The 14,062-nt window shown below is 45.3% G+C and overlaps 1 protein-coding gene across 3 annotated transcripts in view; it reads right to left on the bottom strand.

The window, feature by feature from the left end:
• Positions 1-14,062, bottom strand: part of akt1 (v-akt murine thymoma viral oncogene homolog 1) — a 30,271-nt gene that overhangs the window by 4,497 nt on the left and 11,712 nt on the right. For all 3 annotated transcript variants that reach the window (XM_070841902.1, XM_070841904.1, XM_070841903.1), the window contains 8 exons: positions 8,040-8,168; positions 6,372-6,483; positions 5,934-6,060; positions 5,231-5,362; positions 5,037-5,102; positions 4,387-4,455; positions 4,097-4,222; positions 2,592-2,720 (listed from right to left, as the gene is read on the bottom strand). In XM_070841902.1, the coding sequence (XP_070698003.1) occupies positions 2,592-2,720; positions 4,097-4,222; positions 4,387-4,455; positions 5,037-5,102; positions 5,231-5,362; positions 5,934-6,060; positions 6,372-6,483; positions 8,040-8,168 (890 nt within the window). The remainder of the gene's footprint in view (positions 1-2,591; positions 2,721-4,096; positions 4,223-4,386; positions 4,456-5,036; positions 5,103-5,230; positions 5,363-5,933; positions 6,061-6,371; positions 6,484-8,039; positions 8,169-14,062) is intronic.

A 14,062-nucleotide genomic window follows, 5' to 3' on the forward strand; every position in this document is an offset into this window, starting at 1 on the left:
CATCTCACATTAGGAGCAAGGATAGAGTTTCCCCTGGAGCCCTGCATATTTAATCACCACAGGGCCTTCCACACATACACAAACACACATACAGATCAACAAGCAGTGGAGGTGTAGGTCGCTCAAATACGCAAATGTGTGGCAACAAACACAGACCAGTCTCACAAACAAACCGCTCAATGAACACAACCAGTCACGAGTCACAGAGGGGGAAATATTGAGTCTTATTATTTCCATAGGATGACTTTTCCCGACAGTTCTTAATGAGACAAACTCTTCCAGTGTTGTGCTTACTGAACAGGGCAACCTGTTGCATGACTAATGTGCTGCTGAGCAGAGTTGTTCCAAGGTCTCTGGGGACATGTACTGGATTCTACCTCGCCAGGCGGATGTTGAAGGTGAAATCAAGACAATGAGAACAGTCTGTTCTCTTAAACCTCAAGCAGCGAGATGCTAAGCAATTCAGGCCTAAGAATAGAATCTTAGGTAAAAAGACATGGGTGGATTAATAGAATTAGATATGGACACAACGGTGCACAAGCTGAGAGAGGGGGTCCTGGAAAACAGATGGACGGATGTGTCCGTAAAAGGAACAAAACTAGAGTGTGTGTGTGTGTGTAGCGCACGCAGCTGCGCATGTGTCTGTGGGCACTCCGCCTGGCACTGCGGTGAGTGGTGAGCGTCGAGGAGGAGGACTGGGAGGGCAGGGGGAGTAACGTGAAGCCGGTGTGGGGCTAGGATTACTGGGCCGTCTCTATTTCCAGCGCTGCTGTCGTGTGATTCACACCGCGCGACAGCTGGGCCCGCAGCTGCCCCATATATGTAGAAGAGCGCCACAGCTGTGAAGCTGCCAGGAGCGAAGGAGCCAAGCTCATCCCTCATATACGTAACCAGGACTGCCTGCCTGCCTGCTTGGGCCTTAGCCCCAAACTAATACTGTTACACTGCCCCGAAGGAGCAGAGACAGGGAGAGGAAAGAGGGGATAAAAGCACAAACACTTGCTGCTACTCTGAATACTGCACTTTTTTTTCCTTGCAAAGTTCTGAGCACTGGCAGCCATTCATCTTCCAAACTCCTGATCAGTTTCAGTGGTTAGATTAAACCTGTCCATGTTTTTCTTTGTAGATATTCCCTAAAAGCTAATTCCCTCAGCCAATAATGGTTTCCTTCTTGTAACTACTTAATAAAAGTGACAGAGTGAATTTGTCCCACTCCTTACTCCAGAGACAAACTGGTCAGGCTTTTGCAGATTGGGTCTCTCTTCCCTCTCCCTCCCCCTCTCTCCCCCCTGCTCTGGGTGGAATATTCCCAGACGTTACAGCATTCCTGTGCAGCACACACAACAAGGTCATTGTTTACTGCAGAACAACCTGTAACACTGCCTGGCCCGCACTCCATAGAGACGCTCGCCAGCGACCCTGTTGCCATGGTAACGCCCCCTGATGTCTCCCTGCTCTCCGCTGCCGAGGCTGAAGCTGTCATAGACTGCGCTTCTCTGTGGAGGAGCGATGTGGGCTGGACAGAGTTTGGGATGGACAGGTGGGGAATGTTTAAAAAAGGTTTATGCAAGTAAAGAAAATATTTTTATTCTTGTGTGGGTTTGGAGGTAGTAAATATTCACACACCAGTCCAGCCCAGCCTTATGCCTTGATGGACTGGTGCTGATTGTTGGAGGCAGGTTTGGTCTGACTGATAATAAAAACAGGTACTTGTGAGGCAGCCCAAAGCGATAGCGTGATCATGGCGGCTCTGGCTCTGCCCAGGTCAGGCGAGGCATCCAGGGGAACATTGGGACTTTGCCTCCTTTGGTGCCACACAACAGCTGTAGCCATTGCTGTCTTTTTTTTTTTTTTCCAGTGGCGGAAGCTCACGTTTCCTGAGGCGCTGCCAGCCAATCAACCCCTCCTCCTCCTCCAACACGAAAATTCCAAATGGAGACTAAAAACAACGATACGGCAACTGTGTCAACATGGACACCCTTCTCCCGGAAAACATTTTTACGGCAACAGGCAAGGGACTAGCGCACACGCACAGCCTACACTTACAATGCACTATCGGGTTACACAGCCCACTCCAACACTTGTCATACCTGCACGCAACAGGGAGTAGCCACACCCCTCCCAATACAGCAAATATGAGAGCAGGCTGCCCTGCCCTGGGCACACTCATTAACTCACAGACTTCAGCTGGAGATTAGAAAGGCATTTTGGGACAGCTGCTCTTTCTTCCGCATGCTTCTTATTCACTGATGTCCAACAACACACGCTGTATTTTTGTTTGGTATCTACACGTCGCACGTGACGGGACTAGCATTCATCTTTGAACTCCACGTGATGAACTCCATTCAAAATGACCTCACTTTGTTTTTCATGACCAACATCAAATTTAGTGAAGGAGCTTAATGAATGCTGATGCTTCTTTGCAGGACACAGTGAGTCATTGGTTTGATGAGTATGAAGATTTCATATATCATCATATGCAATGGCCTTCACAGTCACCACATTTCAACAATTTTCAAGTCCTTTGGGAGATTGTGAAATAACAATGCTCAGGTTTATTTCAGGTTCACTGAATCACTGTAAGTAGGTACCTCGGGTGCTAGATACTCTGGTGTTCCACAGAAAGTTTTCATGGTGGCTCCATCTTTAATCCCCTCCTTACACAGGCCAAAATCTGTGATCTTTATGTGTCCATCTTTGTCCAGCATGAGGTTTTCCAGCTGACGGGGAAACAGAGTGAAAACGGGTGTTAGCATCATTGTGAAGAGACTCACTGTTTAGGGGAGAAAATAATTCTGAGTGGCGATGGGAGTATTGATTCATGAATGTACAAAAATACAGGCATCAGAGTTACTTATGTTTAAGTATTGATTGAATTTCTGCATATTTGGCAAAATTAACTCTCCATCAGTGCCGGTTTCCATGAACTACCTTTATGCAATTTCAAGAGGATGTGACAAGATAACATAATAAATTGAATACCAGTAACATTGATGGCATTGCTGCTGCTATGGTGATAGAAAGAGGTGAGATGCAAAAACTGATGCAGCTACTGATCTGTTTCCTAATAACATCTTCGGTTTTTCAACGTGGCATTTTTCCCCTGCAGTAAAGCTTTTGCAAAAGCTGGAAAATTGAAAACCTGGTGAACCTGGTGATTACATGTACAGGTACATTGATCTAAAGGCCGTGAGGATGTGCATCATGCAGTGTCATGACTTGTGGTTGAATGGCCTTTTAATATCAGCGTGTCCTCCCTCCCTCTCTGTCTCTCTCTCTCTCTCTCTCAGTTAAAGTCACCTGGCAGCTGTAGCTCACACGTGGCCAGCAGCGCCCAGCCAGAGTCAGCACATCCTCCAATCCTGCTACCCTGGCATTTTCAGGAGAACCCTAGCAGGCTGGGAGCCTGCCTCATAAACCCAAGGGAGAGAGGGAGAGAGAGAGCGAGGGAAGGAGGGAGGGAAAGAGTGCTATGCTGACCTGACTGGTTTTATCAGTTGGAGGTAGTAGGGCTACAGATGCCCACTGCAACACTGATAACCCCCCACAGCCTTCGTAAACCCAAACATGGCCTATCAGTCTGCAGCATCCAGCTCTAATCCCATTTTTAGGGCATTAGAGTTTTGTTTAGCAGCTTCTAAAAAAAAAAGAGCAGCTGAAACCTTACAGCTTCTCTACTTTAGAGTGATGATGGACATTTTCTCTTTGTTAACTAAGAGTGTCATACTGGCAGCATATAGTATGACGTCAATCATGCACAAAGTGAACAAAAATCCCCCGCTGAGAACACTTTATGCATACTAGAATGGCAGGCGGTGGCGATCTGTTCAAAGAGAACTGGTGGTTATTTCTGTCTAGCTGCAGTAAGCGTATGAGGCCGAGCCTCCCTCCAGCTGCAGTGAGGTCTGGAGACTGATCTGGGGGAGGCAGATCAATAAGCCCTGGCCACCGCAACTGCTCTGGATGGAGGCAAACCCTATTTATATCCTGCCAGGGGAGAAATGAAGGGAAGGGGGAGAGGAGGAGACAGAGAAAGACAGAACAGAGAGGATGACAGCGAGGATGAGCGAAGGCGAGGACGTGTCTCCCCACCTACCTTTAGATCTCGATAGACCACGTTTCTTTCAGCATGCAGGTAGTCCAGCGCCGACACTATCTCTGCACCGTAGAACCGTGCCCTTTCCTCCGAGAACACACGGTCCCTTGACAGATGGAAGAATAGCTGAGGGCAAACAGGAGGTGATTGACAGTGAGAAGGCAGAGGACAGAGGAGGAGACAGTTGATTAGTTCAGGGAAAATAGGAACAGTTACACCGTTTAAGTTAAGAGTACTCTGATTCAGTGAGACCTACAGGTGCAGATTTAGTGACGGTTAAAATGGTTTACCTCACCACCGTTTGCATACTCCATGACAAAGCACAGGCGGTCATGTGTCTGGAAGGAGTATTTCAGTCCCTGCAGACACAGAACGAGAACACTCAAAGCAGAACTTGGTGATGTTTTCAGCTAATTCAAGAGGAAGCTGGCATTTAAACAGCTGATCGTAACATGAAACATCGCAAAGGACGGTGCAGCTTTGACCCTTCAGTTATTCTCTTTATACGTAAAAAAAAAATCTGATGAATCACAAATTAAAAAGAAAAAAAAACAACAGTACAGCACAGTATATCCACTGTGTTGAGGTTTTTTAACTGCTGTGTGGTAAACATTGGTTCCATTCATTGCACTGAGCACATCACATTATGTGTGTTGACTCCACCCACCACTTAGACCTTACATTGTGGAAGAGCTTTTCAACGACAAACCACCTAAGACTTACAGAGAAAGTATTAACTGATTAAAAAAAAAAAAGAAACGTCCAGTTTTGCTATAAAAGGCCCAACTGCGGCCTTTGTAAGGACAGCTCTTAAAAACATTCCTGGTAAAGCGGCCTCGTTTTTTCTGAATGGACGCTGCTGGGTTGGATTGAAGAGGCTTCCAGGGATCTCTATGAGTTAAAATAAGGTTTGGTTTAGGTATACGAAGGCGCTCCTTACTGTCAAGAACGGATGCTTTGAATTCTGGAGGACTCTGTTCTCTGTGAGTGTGTGCGCCACTTCATCCTGAAAAAAAGCCATAAAGAGTGTTTGTGCAGCTCTCACAATGGATAACCATTTAGGTATCAGTCACTGCTCCACTGCTCCTCTGAGTGGCTTTCCTCCCCTTTACTTGCTCATTGGCATCCACTCACTTTTGCTACGATCACCTCCTTCTTTAGGATCTTCATGGCGTAGTAGCGTCCTGTGGCCTTCTCCTTTACCAGGATAACTTTGCCAAAAGTGCCTTTTCCCAGGAGTTTGAGGTATTCAAAGTCGTGCATAGTCTGGAGAGCCAGAGGACAGAAAGTGGCATCTGGTTACAAACAGAAGCATTAACAAACTTGTGCTCTAACTAGCCAGGACACACAATCCCACTGACAACAACACTGAAGCATTTCAGGCACTGTTTCACCCACCAAGCAAGTTCTACTCCTCTAATGGTTTGGCCTATATGTAGTTGTGTCTCAGTTAACCTCTGACCCTGACGCTAAAGAGAATGTTGAAAATGGTCGTGTGGGGGACATCCAATCCGCTGGCCTTGGACCTTTATGTCATGACACACGTGGGGGTTGTGAAACTTGGTGGACATGCTATCTGGTGCTAAGCCACCCACGGCTGATGTTGGGAAAGTAGAGAGTGGCTGGGGAAAGGCAAAAGAAAGAAGGTGGGCCAAAGTGGTGCAAGTGCAAATAAGACAGAGGTGGGTGGAGGAGAAGAGTAATAGTCATTTTAGAAGACCAGGGTAGTGTAGAGCAAAGGTGGTTGAGTTAAAGGTGTCACAGTAATGGACACCAAAGTGCGTCAGTGTGGGGACAACAGAGAGAAGATAGGCAGCGGTGTTTAAATGGGCCGTACCACTTTGTGTCTGATTTTGGTCAGGTAGACCTCCATGTCCATGGGGTCCGGAGACGAGTCCATCATCTCCTCCTCTTGTTTCTGCAGGCTTTCTGCCACTGTTTGGATGGCTTTAGTCCATTCTTCCCTGAGGGAGGCACAGGCAGCAGAAAGATTGCATCAGCCCATTTACCATCATGCAAGCCCAGCAGCCCAATCACGTAATTGTCTTCTTATCAACAGGAAGGCAATTTCAAGTGTGAGTTCTGCCAATAGCCAGTGGGCCTTGTGTGAGGGCATAACAATGATTAAATGTGTATGTTTGTGTGTGCTTCTACATGTTAGAAAAACAGAGCTCTTAAACTGTTAAATTGCTTTCTAGCGGGGGCAAATTCTCCACATGTAAATGATTTGTGTTTTACTGCTCTGTGAGTGAAGAGGTGTGCGCTTCGTGCTTGCCTCTCCTCGGGGGTCTCCACGTGGAAGGTGCGCTCGATGACAGTGGTCCACTGCAGGCAGCGGATGATAAATGTGTTGGACTTGGGCCGTTCCGTCTTCATCAGCTGGCACTCTGACCACAGCCAGGAAGGGAGGGAAGGGAGACGGCGAGAAGGGCCAGTGTGTAGGGGAGCAGAGGGGAGAGACAGACCCACAGTTATAGCCATTTATCTTTATCGCCACCCTAACAGACACTGTCGGCCAATTTGGAAAAGAACAGGTGCACTGTGGTGGAGGAAAACAACTCTAACCCTTAAGTTGTCAGCCCCTCTAAAACTTAACATTTGCTAATATAGGTTTTGATAATACTTTTTGTATTACATAAGGACGATAACCACCTTTAGAACAAATTAATATATCAACATATGCAAATTCTAATATCCAGGTTTTGGCCATAAAATGGCACAAAATTGAAGACCAACACTTCAAAACCCAAATATACAGAATTTAAATAAGATTGAACTAGAAAATGTTTGGCATGTAATGTTGACATGGACAACTTTTACTTATGGTTCGCATTTTAATAAATCCTTGATGATCCTTGATTTTGCTCAATTCTCACACTTTGGCAGCAAATATTTGTCTTGTAAGCAGTTTGAAAAACAATTACTCACAACAGTCTAATAACTGAATTTAGAAAGCAGAGATTTCCATCTGCACCTCTTCCACATTAACATCTGTTCCCAAATGAAACATGTCAGCAAATATGTCAGAACGTGACACAAAATGGCCTCCGTCTGATAGATGGAGGACAGGGGAGTGGACCACCACTGAGATCCAACATGGCTCCATCAGAATGAATATGTAATCCAGCTGCAGCAGTCCCGTCAGCAGCGACGCACCATGTGTCCTCTGCGTTGGGGTCGCAGTGGTGACAAAAATCAAAGCCACAGCTGACGGAGACAGAGCCTCAGAGCGTAGCCCAGATAAATACTTGAAATCAAGCGGCTAATAGCCGTGATAACTCAAGAGCGTCGGAGAGGAAACATTTTGTTAAACAAACAGTATGCTGTCTAATTGCTGTGTTCAGTCATCTGCACAGCTTATCACAGCAACTTTCTCTGATGTGAAGATGGAGTGGGCTGGGCTGCTCTGGACATTTTTCTGTTGTTATTACTTTTTGTCACAGCATAAAAACTGTTTTTGGGGAAGACAGAGAAGACGAATGACTTCCGATGTATTACTGTCAGGAGCCAGACATCTTGCATGCACGTTCAATAGCAGAGTTTTCTTTGCCTTGGAGCGGTGCCCCCATTAAAAGAAACTGAATGATGCTGTTGAGATGATACTACAGCTAATTTGCTAATGTTTCTACTCATAATAATTTAGAGTGACATACAACAATAAAGGGATCCATGGACATCATATTAGAGATGACTCACTTTCATACTTTTACCTCATAGGCACTCTGGCATGCTTTGAAAATCTGTTTTACTTTTTCTGTTTTATCAATTACTTTCAGAGTGGGTAGTGAAGCAAGATACACATCAAATCAAAGCCAGCATGTGGACGTATTTGTTACAACGATGCAAGTTAAAACAAGAGAGCAGCAAACAAAATAAGGGTAAAACAAGCTGCCAAGAAACAGAGGGGAAAAAATGCAGTGGTTTCTCTGAAACAGATACTCACGTGCGACAGAGAAGTTATTTAAGGGGGTTTCCAGCTGGTCAACATCTTGTGGTCGCTCTTTGTAGCCAATGAATGTACCATCACTCTTCAGGAGAAAATACCTTGGCCTCCAGGTCTTGATGTATTCTCCTGATATGAGGAAGAGATTGAAAAGTACAGCTGAGGTATAGGGCCCAAAATAAAAACAACCTGTGACAAAGTAAGAGATTTTCAGAGGGTTTCTGTTCACGGGCAAACCTTAATTGAGAAACTTCACATGCTTTCACATTCTCAACATGCTGACCAATGCACAACCATTTTGTATACATTGTGGTTTCATGATTAATGACAAAACAGTGCTGTCCTTTCTCTTTCTGTTTTAATTCCCAGAGGTGCAACACATTTCCTGCTATCTAATTACTATGCTGTTCGCTAGTGCACCCTAAAATGACCATCTTGTCACCGTCTTTCCTTTGGTGTAGGTCATCTGCAGGACAAATGGTGGTTTTAGTAGGAGTCGGGACCCTTTCTCCCCCGCCCCGTCTGTCCCCTTTCCAGCAGTCACTGGCGATTTAGACTCTCAGGAAACATTCGAGCTGTCCAAAAATGTTTCTATCCTCCTACGGCCTTTCAAGTTACAATTTAGGATCTAAGTTGATGAATGCTACCAGGATGGAAAGAAAAGCTCTGTTCATTCACAATGCATTCCTATAACATTGTTATGTATGTAGTCAAGATGGATAATTAAACAATGCTATCAAAAGTATCAAAATCAGTGCAGCACAACCAGAAATATATATATTTTTTTATTACATAAACATTCTTCTTCCTCACACCTACACTACCCACTTTGCAACCTGACCATCGACAGTTTGGAAATACAGGTGTGTCATGCAGGTGTGATTAGCCTCAGCCCCAACTGACTCAACTCAAATGACTTCACTTGTGGCAATAAATCAAACTTTGCACAGACATCCCTGGAGACACGGAGGGCTTCATACAACATATTAGTAATCCATACCTGTAAAAGACTTTGAGGAGTTCTCCTTAAAAATGTAAATGCTAACTGTAAATGTGTTGTTTAATCTACAGCAACCACTTTTGTGTCTTTACCGTCAATCAGTTTATAAAACTAGCAACATGTTTGCCAAAGCTTCAATTTGATTTTCAAATAAAACTTTCCATAATTCCCATTTTCTAGACAACACCCATAACCTCAAGCCATGCATGTCCATCTCATTCACTTAGACACACTAGCATCACACAAAAGAATCTCTAGCAGGCAGACAAAACTCAATTTATTCTGGTGATGCTTCAGGAAATGTTGTGCCAGATGTTGTGCAGACGGGGGAAAAAATAGCTTACATACCATAACAAGGCAGTGGCACACAGTGGAGAGGGACTTGAATATTTATACAGGAAAAGTGTAATTTATTTTTAATTACGGAGCCGCATATTAACCCCATGCAGAGCTGTAGCAAGCTGTCCTTAATTGCCCCATTTCCTCTAACACAGAAGTGTGGTGTGTGTCAGCGAGAGTGTGTGTGTCTGCAGGGGAGAGGTAGGAGATCTGTCAATATGAGCTTCTGTTGCCCTCCTTCAAACACACACACTTCTGACTGATGAAACTGATAACAGATCATGTCTGAGACAGTGCAGACCAAAGAGCAGCTCGTTATGTCTCCTCGGATCAGTGTTAATCTTTAGAAAATATTTAAGGACAGGGCAAGAATTTACAACACTGACTGAATGCCACTTTTCAAGAACTGAACTGAACTTCATCCTTTGCTCTTTTTTTCTACATATTTTCATATTTTTGAGAGAATGCAAACCCTAATTGGACATTGTCCATATGGCTCCTCTCTGTCAAGATAAAAAGGTAAGAAGGAAAGAAAAAGCACATTCATTCTAGTTGACCGCATACGGCAGGTCTGTACACCACCTTCCAGCAGCGCATCAAGCCATTAACCCAAAGCAAACGCCCAAGTGTAAAAACACCTGATTTACTGCAACTGGCAAGGTGGTGGCACCAATCGCCATACTAGAAGAAACATCTGCCCCAGAGCACAATATACTTTAGTCTTCAATCCACAGCAGATGTCCAATATGCTATTACATTTTTCATCGTGGCACAGGAGGAGATTTTTCATCTCTTTTCTGCAGAGTAAGTGTTTTCATACCAAACATAGCTCATTTAGAAATTAGCTTGACTTTGTCAGCCGTCAGATATGTGCTGCCCTAATTGAAATACACACCGGCAGGAATCAGTTTGCTGGATTTCCCTCGTGCCGGTTTCAATGTAGCACAATAACGGTGATGAGTCGTTTGTCTGTTTTAAACAACAAGCCCCACCAATCAACTTCCACATCAGTCACCCACACGTGCACGCTGGTCTCCAGAGGATCCACATGCGGTGTTATTTATCACAGGCCTCCAAGAGAACCAGACGTCCTTACTTCAGCATAAAAACTCAGCACAGAAGAGGTGCTATTTAAGAGTGCATGTAACCATACAAATATCAGCTTGAAGTTAAACCAGGAGTCTGTTCAACAGAAACATAAGTTGCCTAAATCTTTCACATGGCAGCCAGAAAGTCTCTTGAGCCCTCCATACCAAGACTTGTTTTCCTCAGCTGGGCCCCAGCTGGTGCTGCACTCTGTGGTCAGGTTTTGGCTGACCCATATCCCCCAGCTATAGACCATGCCAGCCCACAGTGAGGACAGTATGTGCACAATGCAGAGACAGCATAATGAGCCCCCTACCTGACACCATGGCACCAGACGAAGGCTCAACATGCATGCTTGTTTCACCGGTGGAGACTAAACTTTCAGTTTGAAAGTTGTAGTTTGGCAGCAGGAACGCAGCAAATCACTTCCAGACTGAGTTAAGACCTTTCGCACATTATTGCATTCAGATTCTCTGATGGGCAGACACAGGTGTTTATGTGTAAGCATGTATGTGCTTGTGTGTAAACACATTTGTGTGTGTACACTGCCTTGTGGGCAGTGAAAGGTATTTGTGTGTAACAGATTACAACAACATCCAGTTTGAAAGGCTCTGAGCTCTTCCTGCCAGCCCCACTGACGCACAGCACCCACCAGAAGTAGCATGGGTGGTCATATGTGACGCAGCAGCGCATGGCATGGCATGTATCAGCTAGACATTCTCCCACAGTGAGGTGGCCTCGGTCACATGAATGTCGAGACGATGACAATGCCAGCTCACCATTCTCCGTCCCTAAACTCACAACTGTCACTCGCTTGAATTATGTAACTGCGATATTAAGGACATTATGGCAAGTCTGCATATTCACTGGGGCAAGGCCACACAAAACAAAGAGGTAAACAAGCACATGGAGGAATGTGACATGCAAGATCTAAACCCTCACATTAGTGTAATGGCCACTGTGATACTGTAACGGCGAAAACTGAAAATACTGACACAGACTTTCCACAGGTGAATGTATAGAACATAACGAAAAATTCTAGGCTTTTGCCATGTTTTTCTACACCTACACACACCTTTGACAGAGATTGTCACAGGGATGCAACACCAAGAAATGAAGTGATTCCACATCTGCAATGCACATCCTTAAGCAAGTACATTCTCTTTCTAGACAGGAGGACACTGCAACTTCCTCGTCTGGGACCACAAACCTGCTCACATGACAGCAGTGGAAGCAGCTATATCCGGTTGTCTGTGTGTATGTCTCCAAGACTCTGCAGTGCAACCCCCCACAAACAGTATGCGCTCAGAGCATAAACTACAAAGATGACCCATGTCAGCTTCCTATTTGCACCCATTTCCCCTTCCACTTTAATTCAGTTCTACTTTCCATGCTGTGGCCTTTTTTAAGCACTGAAAGAATGTTGAGAAAGTGAAACTGACAGCTGTGCTATTTTTTTATAAATTGTTGACTCAAACAGGAAAGTAAATGTGGAAACATTATAATATATTATACAATAGCTGTATTATAGATCCGCAACATAAATCAAGACCAAACCTACTCACTGACTACATGTTACCGCTGCTTTCAATGTTTTATACAACGTTCCTTTGGTGCTTTGCAGAGTGGACCCCAAATACATCCTGTGTACAGTGAGAAACACAGCAGATTGCTGACAAAGGACAATGGGCCTTATAACAAAACAGGGGAGACTTCTGCTTTTAAGTCAGTTCATCATTGATGTAAACTAAACCCTTTTGATGTCAGTGTGTTCTCCAAAACAGGAAACTGGCCAACAGACAGACTGACCACAATCTAGATAAGATAAAACCTCCTTTAAGTGTCAGGTCTGACTGTAACTGCCGAGACGCACTGACACACTTTGCTATGAGGAAATGCGCTAAGCGATCTGTGTCCCAGAATCGAAGCTTTTTTAATAAAAGTCAAGTGTGACAGCAGACATGTGGCTGAACTCAACCAAATTAGGGGAAGGACAGAAGAATAGGAAGACTGATTTGACACCAGATGAGAGATGAGAGAACTGGAGGGGATAAGAAAGCTACGCTGTGTGCAGAGAGTTGTGCTGAGTGGAGTGGTAGTGAGACAGATCACTGCATATGTTCCCCACATATGTAGGACTGTGAGTGTGGGGGGGGGGTGAGCTCAAGTGAAGTGTGTATGAACCATGCATACTGTGTGCGTGTGCATGTGTGTGCATGGGAGGAGCTGTCAGGGCCTGATAGAGTGTCTTTACATGACAAGCAGCTGCTGAGGTCTGGGATGCGCGCTGGGCAAAGTGGAAAATAATGAACGGAGAACCGCTGCCAAACACAACAGAATTCATCTTTATTTGCCAACTGCTGCACGGCCCTGTGTGTGGACAGCTCCAGCCTGCCACCGCCACGCCCTCTATACTGCAAACACACACACACACACACACAAACACAGACACACTACAAGGTGCAGGGGGAAAGAACAGGTTCGGCCACAGCTGTACATTGTGGAGCATCGTCTTGTTTGCTTATGCGCGTGTGACAAATCGTATCCATGTCTATGTGTCACAGTTTGTGATTTGAAAAGATACCTCAGAGTTTTCCTGAAATAAAAAGTTAAAAGTTTATCAAGAAACAAAATTAGAGAACCCACAGGGGTTGAAATATATGTTCATGTTTTCTTTCGACATTGGAGGCATTTGCAAGTCAACTTGGCTTAACAGGCCGTAACAGTAAGGACTGGCCAGGCAGGCTCATTGAGGGGTCAATAGATAAAGAGAAAAAATGTGGAAGGCTTTAGACAGAGGGGGGAGAGAGAGAGTGACAGAGGTTAGTGGCTGTTTCCGAGGAGCGTCCTGTTCTGTCCGTCTCTACGTGACAACGACAGGAATGTTGAGGTCCCAGCTGCTCTGCCTTGTTGGCTTTTAATAAGACACATCATGCAGCATTCATCGTGCGGCCCCCAAAAGGAGAGGCCACAGTGTCCTAACAGTGTCTCCGAATTAACAGCTCTGTTGCACGTCATCCCTTTCTCTCCCCCGCTCTATCCCGTCTCTCTCTACTTTGAAGGATTTGAATAAAAAATTCAAGAACAATTTAAACAAATAGGACCACCTTCATCATCTGGAACTAGATAAACTATAAATGCACACACTCACACAACGTGTGGACGAATAATAGCACACACACAGTGAGAGGAACCAAGAGAGGGTCAGACAAAATTCGCCTCTCAGTGCCCACACCCAGTGGTTGGACTTCCTGAGGGGGCTGCTGTTGGGTTTTGTCCCCGTCTGGCCATTCATGGCTTGGGGATGAGAGGAAGGGAGCCAGTGGTAACTGCATGAACTGTGCATGTGTGTGTGTGTTTGAGTGGTGAGAATCGGATGAGAAGGAGGGGGTAGGCGGAGGTTGAGGATTAGGGAATTAGAACTCCAAAGCGAGGGAGGAGGGGGTAGCAGGCTGCGCCTTTTGTTGGTTTTTCCTCAGCCGCCCCCGCTGTCCCTTCTCCCCCCCTTTTTTTTTGCCGGGTTCTGCCTGTAGGCTGCAGCTGCAGCCTGCCACCCTGTGCCCTGCATCTCAATGAGCCACGGGCCGCCCGCTCCAGA

The sequence above is a fragment of the Pempheris klunzingeri genome, chromosome 13, assembly GCF_042242105.1.
Source record: "Pempheris klunzingeri isolate RE-2024b chromosome 13, fPemKlu1.hap1, whole genome shotgun sequence".
NCBI classification, from domain to species: Eukaryota; Metazoa; Chordata; class Actinopteri; order Acropomatiformes; family Pempheridae; genus Pempheris; species Pempheris klunzingeri.